The sequence below is a fragment of the Tamandua tetradactyla genome, chromosome 12 (genome assembly GCF_023851605.1).
Source record: "Tamandua tetradactyla isolate mTamTet1 chromosome 12, mTamTet1.pri, whole genome shotgun sequence".
Classification (NCBI taxonomy): Eukaryota; Metazoa; Chordata; class Mammalia; order Pilosa; family Myrmecophagidae; genus Tamandua; species Tamandua tetradactyla.
This window is the reverse complement of record NC_135338.1, coordinates 100,747,499-100,761,015: the sequence shown is the minus strand read 5'-3', so window position 1 is coordinate 100,761,015 and position 13,517 is coordinate 100,747,499. Positions and strand designations below refer to the sequence as shown.

Here is a 13,517-nt window from a genome sequence, read left to right as displayed (position 1 = left end):
AGCCTTTCCTGGAAGGGTGGCCTGCCTCGTCCATAGTACCCGCTTCCCTGGCCACAGCTTGGCAAACACCTGATCCGTGTTGGGTTAACCTTTCCCAGAGTTTAGAATTGCAACAGGAGACGCACTTGGCCCGTCTGCAGGCTGGAGCTGCAAAGTCACCTCAGGTGGGGTTGGGAGTGCCGTTTTTTATGAGAACCACGTTGAAGCAAAGAAAGTTTCCACAGCACAGAAGAATGAATTTGACAGGAAGGGAGAAGAAAGATGAGAAACCATGCCCTTCGACAGAAGGAAAGAGCAATGGGTTCCTTTCTTTCTGATTCCTGGGACCAGGCCCTCAAGTCCCACTTACACTTAAATTCCATTAAATACCCACCCAGGGGCCCCGTTGTTCATAAGCTCATGGGAGCTTCTGTTCCCACCACACGATGGCCCCTGATGGAGGCAGCCTCACATCTCCACGATGCTCTCTCGTTTCCACGTACATTCGCCTTTAACCAGCACCCCTGGAGCTAGGCAGGTTCAGCTTCTCAGTACCCGTTTGTCAATGAAAACTGTGGTCCAGGAAGCCTTTAGTCACCAGCCCAAAGACACACAGCCTGGATGGGTGACAGGGCAGGGACCAACTCCAAAGGTAGCCGCTGTCTGCCGGTGCTTCCTGGCAGTCCTGGGGGCATGGGCTGCTAGAGTAAATCCTCTCCCATCAGCAGCCAGCCTGCCCCGCCCGGCCCACCAGACCATCCAGTGGTTCCTGTGTCCTCAGCAGCCTCGTGAGAGCTGCGAGGCCTGAATACCGAACGCCCTCTGCTCTTCCTCAGAGGCACCTCCTCATATCAGTTCAGTTCAAGACACACTTATCTGTAAAATGCACGTTTCGGACCTTGTCCTAGCTCAGATGCTGTGGAGAAAACACAAGAGGAATGAGCACCACTGCCCCTGAGTGGGCGTGCATCTTACTGGAGTTACATGCATGAAACACACTGAAATTGTATGTGTTATTACTTGCAAATGTAGACTCATGGTAAGACTGTGAAATGAGGAAAATAAAATGATTACCAAGAGTCAAATGTTAAAGGCAAGTAAATAGAATTAATAGAGAAAGAAAAGATCCTGGTTCAGGGAAACTTGACTCTCCTGAGAGAGGTAATCAAAATATGTCAGGAGGGGGAGGAGGGGGCCAGCCTGGGACGTGCCAAAAAAGAAAGAAGGAAAATGGAGCAGAGAAGAAAAGGAGGAGGGGAGAAAGAGGAGGAAGGAGGAAGGAGAGAAGGCTGCAGCTGGTGGGTGAGACCAGCACTCGTGCAAAGCCCACTCTGGGGTCAGGGGATCTCACTTCCGACACTCCCAGGACACGGGAGGGGCGGAGACAGCCAGGCGGCAGGCCCGGGGAGAAGACCTTCCCCCCAACTCAGCATTTGTATCCAAGGGGCACTTATATAATTATATAATCGCACCAGACCTTCGGTTACCCCCTCCCCAGATAACCCGTGAACAAGGGCTCAAGAGAGACACCAATTTTGTTAGAAACAAAATTTTAATTTTTTATTTTACCTCCATACCCAAGTTGTGGTATGGGTTAAATTTTGTGATCTAAGAACAAATGCCAACATTTTCTAGCAAGAAAATTACTGTAGGTGGACGTAAAAAACAAGGCACCATGGAGAGGTGACATTTCAGGAGGATGTGAAAGATGGAGCGACGCAAGCAGATACGCCCTGGACACGCTCTGGGAGCAGAGACTCGCCGGCACGAGGGAGTCCAGTGCCTGGAGGGACACGCGCCTCGGGCTGCCAGGTGACCAGGGTGAACCCGTGACAGCGCGTCAGGCTGCGAGTGACGGGAGTAAGTCAGTGGGGCTCCCGAGGAGGGCGGTGGGCGCGGGGGGGCGCGGGCGCGGCGGGCGTGGGCGCGGGGGGCGCGACGGGCAGGGCGAGGCCTCGGGGACGCGCGGCGGCCCTGCCTCCTTCGCGGCGTTCAGGGAAACGTGGGTGCGGATGCACCGTCACCACGAGGCTCATTCAGAAGGCGTTTTCCCTGCTCTCTGCCGTGGTTCCCTGAACCCACGAGCCACGGGGCACACGCGCCAGCTGGGGTGGCCCGGGCACCGGCCTCCGCCCAGCGCCGCCCTCCTGGGAGCGCCCCGGACTCGCCCCCCGACCGCCCCGCCCAGGGCGAGCCTTTCCCGGCCTGGGGGGGACGGGTCACATGCCGGGGGCCTCGCCCCGCCCATGGCGCCCCGGTTCTGCTTTAAGGTTGGGGTCCCTGGGGGCTAGAGCGGACTAGGGCCCCCCATAGCCCGACGACGCCGCGAGTCCCAGCAGAGAGCGCGCAGCCGCCCCGGGCCGGAGCCCGTTTCCCCCGGTTTCCCCCGCGCGGAGCTGGGAGAGCCGCGTGCGGGCTGCCCCAGCCCCGCCCACCGACCTAGGCCCCCCCCCCAGCTCCACCGGGCCCCCACTGCCCCGCCCTGGCCCCTCTTCCGGGGACGCTGAGCAGCCCCACGTGGCCAGGTCCTGCTTGCTTGCCGTGGTCTCCCCTGTGGTGTCCTCCGTTAGGTCCCCGCGGTGTCCTCCATGGCGTCCTCGTGGCGTCCTCCGTGGTGTCCCTGTGATGTCCCCCGTGGTGTCCTCCGTTAGGTCCTCCATGGCGTCCCCATGGCGTCCCTGCGGCGTCCCCGCGGTGTCCTCCATGGCGTCCTCGTGGCGTCCTCCGTGGTGTCCCTGTGATGTCCCCCGTGGTGTCCTCCGTTAGGTCCTCCATGGCGTCCCCATGGCGTCCCTGCGGCGTCCCCGCGGTGTCCTCCATGGCGTCCTCGTGGCGTCCTCCGTGGTGTCCCTGTGGTGTCCCCGTGGTGTTCCCGCTGTGTCCTCTGTGGCGTCCCCGAGGTGTCCACATGGTCCCCACCTGCCCCCAGCACCCTGGCTGCCCAGGCACATGCTATGAAAGGCCACCGCCCTTCTGTGCTGCCCACAGGGTCACTGCACCTTCTCACAGCCATAGCCTTCCCGGGAGGCAGGATGGTGGCCGGTGCCCCAGGCCCACACACCAGTCCCAGCTCGAGCCCCAGCCTGGCCTGGGCTAGCAGGTCACTCCAGGAACTTCAGTTTCCTCATCTGCAAAAACAGAGGTGGGAATAACCCAGCCTCAAAGGGGTGGGGAGGACTAAATGGGGTTTCTTCACAGAAACAGGAAAGGACACGCAGCAGTGGGCCTCACCTTTGTAAGTATTGCGTGTTCACTATTCTATTGTCATTTTAAACACTTCTGGTGAATACTTAGGAAGCACACACACACAGAAGACACGCCCATGGTCTGCGGCTGCGATGGAAGTACCAGCCCCTCTGAAGCGAAACTCACGCCCGGTCCCCAGGGCTGACCAGCAGTGACCCCTATTTGGGCACACAGGGGCCTTCCCTGCCAGACACTGGGCCTGGTCACTGCCGCTGACAGCCCCTGGATGGGGATGGAAAGTCTCGGGGTCCCCTAAGACGGGGCTCTCAGACTCCAAGAAGTATACAGGGGGCATTTTCACATCACGAGGCAAATTCCCCTTCAAAGAAGCATCATCTTACAGTCATTAAGGGGCTTCCTTCCGAGGACCTGGTGACTCGCCCCCCTGCCAAGGAACAGGGACATGCCTACTGGCCCAGCCCAGCTGGTGTCCAATAAGGAGTGGACAGGGCACCCGGTCAGCAGTCAGCTCCGCCCTCAGCACCATGGGCTGCAGCCTCCTGCCCACTCAGCAGGGGCAGAGACTTCAAGAAGCTGACAGTGAATTCCCAGTGGACAGCGTAGAAGTGATGCCGTCGTTAGATGAAGGAGACTATTGAAAGGCGCCCGTGTATGTATCCCGGGTTCGTGGACCAGCTCCTCACGGCAGCATCCTCCACGGCACATGACACCTCGCCCAGCTCCTCACGGCAGCATCCTCCACGGCACATGACACCTCGCCCAGCTCCTCACGGCAGCATCCTCCACGGCACATGACACCTCGCCCAGCTCCTCACGGCAGCATCCTCCACGGCACATGACACCTCGCCCAGCTCCTCACGGCAGCATCCTCCACGGCACATGACACCTCGCCCAGCTCCTCACGGCAGCATCCTCCACGGCACATGACACCTCGCCCAGCTCCTCACGGCAGCATCCTCCACGGCACATGACACCTCGCGACCGTCTCCGTATCTCTTGCCACTGCCAGGATGTGACTGTATCACACCCCTCTCGTGCACAGCAGGTGCCTTCCAGGCTGCGGGGCTGCAGCGGGGGCTGCGTTTGCCCACGTCCGACCTGCCACTGCCTGAGCACACACAGCCGCAGGCACTGTGGCGTGGGAGCCCAGGGACACTCTGAGTTCTCTGCCTACACGCCCCTCCCTTCCCTAGGAGAGAATTTGGTTGGAAACTCTGAATGTGTAATGGCAAGCACAGCAGTGACTCCCACGTTCTCCTCGTCTGGAATCTCTCCATGGACTTGAACTCTGCCACTGCCTCCCTCTAGAGCAGATATTTCTCCCGACCTGGAGATGGGAGCATCTCCACAGTGTCCTCCCAAGGGGCCTCCGTCAGCGTCCACAGCAGCCTTCAGGGCACCTGATCTGAGTCCGAACCATCACGCCTTTTAGCAGCTACATTGTACCTCCCAGCGCAGCACACTAGTCATGGACCCTGACAGCACAAGTGGAGTTAGCAAGAGTGAATGGCACACCCATAGTGAAATCCTAGAATGAAACCCCAAAACATTAACCACCCGATCTGGGCCAATAAACGGAGTCCCCCTAAATAGTTTCAGAGTATTACCGGGTAGCAAGTATTATGTCATTTGTTCTTAAAAGACTGCAAGGAACTTGCCAGATAAAGGAACCTGAGAAGACTTGAGCTGTCCCACTGTGACAGGCAGGACAGTGCTGCCCGCAAGGTGTTTACATCCTGATCTCAGCACTGGCTCACATGCTCCTTTACAGGACAAAAGAGACTCTGCAGATGTGAGTAAGTTTCAGGACTTAGGAGGGGAAGACTTTCCTGGGTTATCCAGGTGGGAGAGCCTCTCCTGGCTTAGATGAGAGGTGGACTGTGATGGTGAGAGAGATGGAGGCATGCTCAGAGACCAGTGGCTCTGAAGAGGGAGGAAAGGGCCACAAGCCAAGGACTGCAGGCAGCCTCTAGCGACCAGGAGAAGCCTCTAGCTCACCCCTAGAACTTCCAGAAAGGAGTGCAGCCCTGCCGGCACAATGGTTTTAGCCCATAGAGACCAGTGTCAGGCTTCTGACCTACATAACTGTAAGAAAATAAATTTGCAATAAGCCACAAAGTTTGTGTTAATGTGTTACAGCTACAAGAAAGCACTAATACACCCATGTAAAAAGCAGTCAAGTCTAAAAGCCTCAGCTTGTAGCACGGTCAGTGCCTGTGGTGGAAGCACGCCGGCCCTCCCTGCTGCCTGCACCCACATCCAGCTCATCTCTTAAGTGCGTGGCACACCCTGTCTCTGAATTCCTCTACCTTCTACCCTGTCTCAGGAAACAAAACCCATCTGCCTTATCTCCCAAAACTCATCTTTCATCACAGTCAAAACAAATCCGATCACCTCAGGGTTCCGAGATTTAGAGTTTGAACCCCCAATAAATAAGCACTTTTGTCTGAGATAAAGGATTGAAATGCCAGCTTAATCGCTGATTGCATGGGCGTGGCTGTGCACCTGCCCTCCCTCCCGGCCTGCGGCCTGGGGCTGCCCACCCAAGGAGGAGAGCACTTACCCTGGGTGGTTGTCTCGCCTGGTCCCGCACAGAAAGGAGGCCCCGCGAGTGAAACGTTCCAGGCCAATAAGTTATGACCGATTGAAAAAAGTGGGTCAAAAAGTGACTCTCACGGAGGTGAGATCTCGAGGCTCAGAAAGGTGAGCAGAGAACTCCTCCTGATTCCTGTCACTTGTGGCTGGCTGTGTACACCAACAAATGAAATGTCTGCGCAAAAACAGCAGTCCTCCTTTCTGATGTTTATTTTGCATTTTCAAAGTTGTAAAGTAAGATATTTTAATTTCGTTTCTAATGTTGACCGGTGTAGAGAAAGAGTGCTCTACCACGAATCCTGCCTGATGTGTGATTTCCTTCGTTAGTCCTTAACTTCTTGCAGTGGACACCCTGGGTGCTGTCAGTACCTGAGGCAGCAGCGGACCAGCTGAAGCCCTCAAGCCCCTCTCTTCCCTGTGCGGCCCTCAGAGAAGACCTGGCCCTCCCTCAGCCTCGGTCCGGCACCAGCAGAGGAGAGCAGCTGCCGGGCGCCGGCTGCAGTGAGGGATGGAGAGCGGCCACCTAACACAGCACTCCGGGAAGCCCTGTGAGCACCGGAGGAGTTCACAGGCATTAAGTATTGTTTTTATTAATTCAGGAATTATTAAATACTTACCAAATTAGGTCATAAATGTGAAATGGCCAAAACAGGCTGTCTAAATGGAAGGTTTAGATATATAAAGCCTGCCGGCAATTAAACAAATATTCAAATTTTCCTCTAGGGCACCAAGAGACCATGAGCTGTACAGTGCACGTTTTAATACTGTAACCTAAAACATGAGCATAGTTTACTGGGCGACACATTTTTATTATAGGACTTACATTATTGCTGCATGTCTTGTATCGAATGTTCTGCCCTTCACAATTCCTAGTCAAGAAAAAAACAAGAATAATTTCATAAAAGTGGCAAGCATCACAGAAAAACAAAAACAAGTCATTTGTCCCCCATGAAACTTTTATTAGTGCATCTTACCTCAAAGAAACAAAGTTTAAATCATGAAAAATAACTTTCAAGCATTAGGAGACCAACATCATGGGACAGTATCACGTTAAATAGAAAGTGGACTCCTTAGCAGAGTGAATGTATAATACTGTCACACGTAGCTCCTACCCCAGGGGTCATGAAACCACTGAAATTCATGTGTGATTGGGTGTGTGCACACGTGCATGGTTACAGTCTATGCATGTGCACTCTGGCATGCTTACGGTCTGCCTGTGTGCACACGCATACACGGTTAGGGTCTGTGCGTGCACACACATACATGGTTACAGTCTGCACATGTGCACACCTGCACGGTTGTGGTCTGCACATGCACACACATACATGGTTACAGTCTGCACGTGTGCACACCTGCACGGTTGTGGTCTGCACATGCACACACATACATGGTTACAGTCTGCACGTGTGCACACCTGCACGGTTGTGGTCTGCACATGCACACACATACATGGTTACAGTCTGCACGTGTGCACACCTGCATGGTTGTGATCTGTGCTTGTACACACATGCATGGTTACAGTCTGCATGCACACAGGTGCACAGTTACGGTCTGTGCATGCATATACCAGCACGGTTATAGTCTGCACATGCACACACATACATGGTTACAGTCTGCACGTGTGCACACTTGCACGGTTGTGGTCTGCACATGCACACACATACATGGTTACAGTCTGCACGTGTGCACACCTGCACGGTTGTGGTCTGCACATGCACACACATACATGGTTACAGTCTGCACGTGTGCACACCTGCACGGTTGTGGTCTGCACATGCACACACATACATGGTTACAGTCTGCACGTGTGCACACCTGCATGGTTGTGATCTGTGCTTGTACACACATGCATGGTTACAGTCTGCATGCACACAGGTGCACAGTTACGGTCTGTGCATGCATATACCAGCATGGTTATAGTTTGCACATGCACACACATGCATGGTTATAGTCTGCATGTGTGCACATGTGTGTGGTTATAGTCTGCGTGTGCACACATACATGGTTATAGTCAGTGTGTGCACACATGTGCATGGTTGTAGTCTTCGTGTGTGCTCACATGTACATGGTTATCACCTGCATGTGCACACATGTGCATGGTTATCGTCTGCACATGTGCACATGTGCATGGCCATAGCCTGAGTATGCACACATGTGCATGGTTATAGTATACATGTGTGCTCACATGTACATGGTTATCACCTGCGTGTGCACACGTGTGCATGGTTATCGTCTGCACATGTGCACATGTGCATGGTTATAGCCTGAGTATGCACACATGTACATGGTTATCATCTGTGTGTGCACACATGTTCATGGTTATCATCTGCGTGTGTGCACATGTGCACAGTTTTTTTCATGAGGAGGAAGAGAAAGCTACTAGCAAAGGAATTTCTGGGTGCTTCTGTAGGGGCCACTGGTCTTCCTTCCCTGCTTCCTGAAGCAGGCCCAGGTTAGCTGGGCCCCCCAGGCACCCTTCCTTACTGGGTAGGGTGGTCCCCGTTGGGAAGCTGCTTGAGGCGAGGTGTCCCCTGTATCTCCACCACTGGCCTTACAGAAGGGCTGCAGGAACGGGATGGGCCTTTCACGAGGGGGTTGGAAGCACCCTGAGCCTCCCTTCCGACAGCCACACGCCCTCCTCGCTTGACCACCTCCAGCCCATATCTCTGAACCTCCAGCTGCTCAGGACTTTCTCAGCCCTGTGCTCGCAGCCCTGTCATTCAACACACACTCAGAGACGTCTGCCCTGTCGGCATTCTCAGGGAGCCGCAGACCCTCTCCCTCGTCTCGTCCTCTTGGCAGGTGCGACGGCAGTTTTGGAGGGAGGAGAGCTGAACTCAGGCTCAAACGCACAGGTTTAGACCTTGAACTGACCCAATTTCAGGTGTTCTAAATTATTTACTCTTGTAAGAATGAAGGAGTTCAAAAACTGGATTTGAACAGATATCTGTTGGGTGAAATGATTTAAATATAATAAATGATTGACAATCTATTTTGGCAGTACAAATTTATTACATGTACTTTACGTAATTTTGATGGCTCTACCTTTGTTGATTACAAAAGCAGTAAGGAAAGCTAGTAAAGTGCCAAGAGGTAGAAAGGGGGGATTAATCACTGAGAAGTCCATCACCAAAGAACTCTATATTTTGGCATCTTATCTTCCAGTATGTCTGCCATGATTTAGTTTTTCACAGAGTTGAAATCATACTGTTTATTCAATTTTATATTTTGTCTGTGTTTTAATCTATTATAAGCATTTTGACATTTCACTGATAATGCCTTCAAAAAAAAAAATCCATGAACAGACCTCGGGAATTGAACCCGGGTCTCCAGCATGGCAGGCGAGAATTCTGCCACTGAGTCACTGTCGCACCACCCAAGAAATATTATAATGTCTTCATAACAGTCCATTTTATAGAGATTACCCACTCTGCATTTATGTTGCTTTTTTCCCATTTAAAAAATTTGTATATGGTAAAATTCACTTTTTGGGGGGAGTTTTATAATTTTTTGAGTTTTGACAAATCCAGAGTCACGTAGCCACTGCCACAGTCAAAGTTCGGCCAGCGCCATCCTCCTCGCCCTTGTCCACCTCACCGTCCTTGCAACCACGGGTCTGTTTTCTGTCCCTGTAATTTTGCCTTTTTCAGAGTGTCATGTAATGGAATCAAGCAGTATGTAGCTTCTCAAGTCTGATTTCCTTCACTTAACATGTCGTTGCAAGTATCAGTAGTTTGTTCCTTCTTTATCGCCTAGCAGTAGTGACATCTGAGTTGTTTCCAGTTTTTGCCAATTATGAACAAAACTGCTATAAACACTCATATAGGGATTTCTGTGTGAACTTCAGTTTCTATTTCTCGTGGGGAAATACCTAGAGGTCAGAATGCTGGGTCCACTTCTTTTTATGTAGCATTAACAATGCTTTGCTAAACATCTTTATGTTTCATCTTGTTCACATTTTCATAACTTGTTTAGGATACATATCTAGAAATGGAAACAGATGTCAGTCCTTTTATTGTAGGTCTCTTTCACTTATGAGTTTTAAACTTTTGACTGGCTAAGTATTATTTTATCTGCTGTTTTTTCAAGAAGCATATGTGGTTGGAAAATTTTTGAAATTTTGTTCATATAGGAAACAATGCAGCAAGATATTATTTTCCTCATGATCCTTTTTCCTTGAAATTATAGGCATGTTTCATTGACCTTTGGCATTTAGATTTGCAGAGGAGACGTCTGAGTTTTATTCTTTTGTACATGAGTTTTATTTTTCTGCCTGGAAGCTTGTATTTGTTTGGGTTTTTTAAAAAATATTTGAAGTAAATATTGTAGTCAGGATGCATCTAGTTGTGTGTTTCTTTTTATCCATCTGTCTGAAAATGGTGAGTCCTTTCTGTTTGAATACTCAAGTTTTTTGATTTCCAGTTCTGCAGATTATTGTCAAAGCATCTGATTATAGCTCTTGTTCCAGGAGTGCCTGTAATTCTGAGGTTAGAGCTCTCTCTATATATACAATTATCATTTCCATATCACTTTACCCAGTATTTTCTCATCTGACCTTTTATTTGGCTATAAGAAATCTACAGATTTGATTCTAAGTGGAAAGAGACAAGTAAATTACAAAGACACAACTTAAGAGTATTTGAATTGACCAAAATTAGGGGAGTACAAAAACTGTTCAAATTTATGAAGAATGGTATTTTCTTTAAAAGTGCTCTAGAACTTTAGAAATAATTTTTAGATGCATTTTTAGTCATTGTTTAATTTCAGTTGTTTACATTTTTTTCTTGGGGGAGGGGGATGGGGTGGGTGCATGATCCGGGAATCAAATCTGGGTCTCCCGTATGAAAGGCAAGCATTCTACCCCTGAACCACCTGTGCACCCTTTCAGCTGTTTACATTTTAAAGCACTACTTTTGTAAAAAAATAAAGAAAAGAAAAAAGAAAAGCAAGGAAAGAACCCAATAATTAAAGGCAGCTTTTGTTTGTGTGGGCATCAGGGGTGTGGCACCTCCCACAGCCGTCTTCTGTCCCCGGTAAGCAGAATACCCAGGAGGCACTCACCTGCTGCTCAGGTGTTGATTCTGAAATTCTAAACCTAAATCTCACCAAAACTGCAGCAGAGTGATACGGAGAAGACAGCATTCTATTTCATGTATTCTCAAAATAGAAGCCCCCGGTTTTGGACTCCTTCCTTCTTCAACGACTTCTTACGATGAACCTACCGAGTACCAGGGCACAGAGAGAGATGCAGAGTCTCTCCATTCCCTTTACAAGGCAGCAGTGAAGCTTCTCCCCCAAGCATCTGGCTGACATTTTTAATGTTCTATTTCACTTTGTCCAAACTAACACCCACTAAACCCAATGACTGGCCCCTCCTGATGCGGCATGCTTTGGTTACAATTTAGTATGAAAATGAAAGACCATTTTATGAAACAGGCATTAAATGAAATGCAAGTTATTTTAAAGCTAAGGACATTGGAGTCCCAATTCCCCAAGCAGGAACCTGCCAGCTTATTCTGGAAATAATTCCTTTGGCCTGAAGCAACTGAGCTGCAGAAATATTACTTCCAAGTTTTTAAATTTCTTTCTAATTATTATATGCAAAACCTAATGGTTATCAGGAGTATTTGAAAACTCAAGATCATTTCACAATTATGTACTTTTTATACATTACAACGTTCATAACACCTGAAACTGAAGATTTTGAACCCATAAATTTATTAATATATAAAAAACATGTTTATTCCACATGAGACTACATTTAAAATATTATCAAAAATGTCCCTGGGGTTTATAGCAACTACAATTTATTGCATTCATTTGATGATATATTGACTCACTAACATCTTACAGACTGAGAGGCATGTGTCTTAAAGCATAAAAAATACACCAATTTTTAAAATAGTTAACTTAATGCTGTGTTTCCCATGGCTGGCACTTGATCTGGAATATCAAGTTACAAACTACTGCAAGAGAAAGAGACGTTCTGGCGGGCGCACGGTTTGCAGTGCAAATGAACTGTATTTAAATGTAATCAAATTCTGAAACGACTTTATCCACAAAGAAATGAGCAAAACAGCTGCATTCACCCCTTTCCCCAAATGATGAATTAAAGGAGTGCAAAGATAAAAGGCCAGGCACTGGCATGCGGTCAAAAGCTCCGGCTGGTGCTCAGAGGTTCGAGTGGACCCACCTCACTGACCCTCTACCAAGGACTGACCCCACGGCTCCATAATTGTAAAGGTTTAATCATTCCCCAAGGCTGCTGGAGGACCAGGGGACTTGACAAAACTTTCCAAAGGAAGGAGTTTCCTTCTCAGTAATCTCAGGGACTTCCACAATAACCGGGAAAGTTAGCATGGGAATGGTTGGGGAGCAGGAAAGTTAGCATGGGAATGGTTGGGGAGCAGGAAAGTTAGCATGGGAATGGTTGGGGAGCAGGAAAGTTAGCATGGGAATGGTTGGGGAGCAGGAAAGTTAGCATGGGAATGGCTGGGGAGCAGGGGCCTGTGAGCCATTAAAGGACTCCTTACCCTTCTTTCAAGTGACTCGAATTCCATTTTTATACAGAGAAAAGATGTTTCTGTCCGTGTTTCTTATCAGAGACATGGACCAAGTGCGTGTGCCACAGGCCAGGCCGAAAAAGGACACGTGTGGCCATACAGCTGAAGCTCTGCAAATATCACAGGACAACCAATCTTTCTCATTTAATATTTAATTTAGGATTTTATTTTTGCCTTAAATATTTGTTCACACTAGATAAATTCAGGTAGCAGGTAAACTTGGAGAGCCTCAGGCCTAAAGGCAAAATTTCAGAATATAGGCTAAGATTTGTTCATAAGTAGACTGAAGAGCAACTACATATGTCCTTAAGGATAAAAACGTTAAGCAAGGACCACGCAGAAGAATTTTAGCAATGGAGACCAGAAATATGGTATAGGGTTTAGGTTACAATTATTTTTGTGTTCTTACAATCGTTATATAAGGAAATGTAGAAAATGTATTCTACACAATAATGTAAGGAGACAAATGCAAACTCATGAACTCACCAGTAAGAGTCATCATTTCTTAAAAGTTTTCCATGGATTTAGTTTTAAGAAATATATCATTACAAATATGGTTGAAGACCCCTGCCAAGCCTCCTCAATCCCATCCCCTCCTCCACCTCCCAGGGGTAACTGAGGAAACGGTATCATATCGTACATAACTTTAAGAGCTGCAGTTTTGGGCTCAACTCTGTGTACCTTTGCATGCACAGCCTTCTACATGCTTGATGGGTTTTAAATATCCATGTTGAGAGCTGTCATTCTCATTCATTTTAACTGCTATATAGTATTCCAATTTATAATTATCCCACAATTTCTCAAAACTCTCTTATTGTTTTATTGATCAATTTTCCTGAACAGTAACGATGGTTTAGAGGTTGGCTCTGACTATTAAATCGTGGTCTTAGGCCTTTTCTTGAGGTCCAGTGCACACACCTCTCTGGGGTGGAGACCCAAGGACGGCCGCTGTGGCGGGCACCTAGAGCTCCACTGTTATTAGGTATTTGCAAATTGCTCTTTAAAGTGCACTTACCAATTTTCAACTCTATTAGTAGTCCAGGAAGGTTCTTGTTTCTCCAACTTTTAGGCAACATTTGGTATTTCAAAGCTTTATAATATTTCCCTAATCTGAACAATACGAAGTATATAATCTTGCATTTTACTATATGTTAGTAAGGTTAGTATTTTCAT

General features: G+C 48.8%; 1 protein-coding gene across 2 annotated transcripts in view; it reads right to left on the bottom strand.

Moving 5' to 3' along the window:
* The window catches only part of ADAMTSL3 (ADAMTS like 3), a 355,553-nt gene that overhangs the window by 202,385 nt on the left and 139,651 nt on the right, over nucleotides 1-13,517 (bottom strand). For both annotated transcript variants that reach the window (XM_077124346.1, XM_077124347.1), the window contains exon 5: nucleotides 6,605-6,650. In XM_077124346.1, coding sequence (XP_076980461.1) covers nucleotides 6,605-6,650 — 46 coding nt within the window. The remainder of the gene's footprint in view (nucleotides 1-6,604; nucleotides 6,651-13,517) is intronic.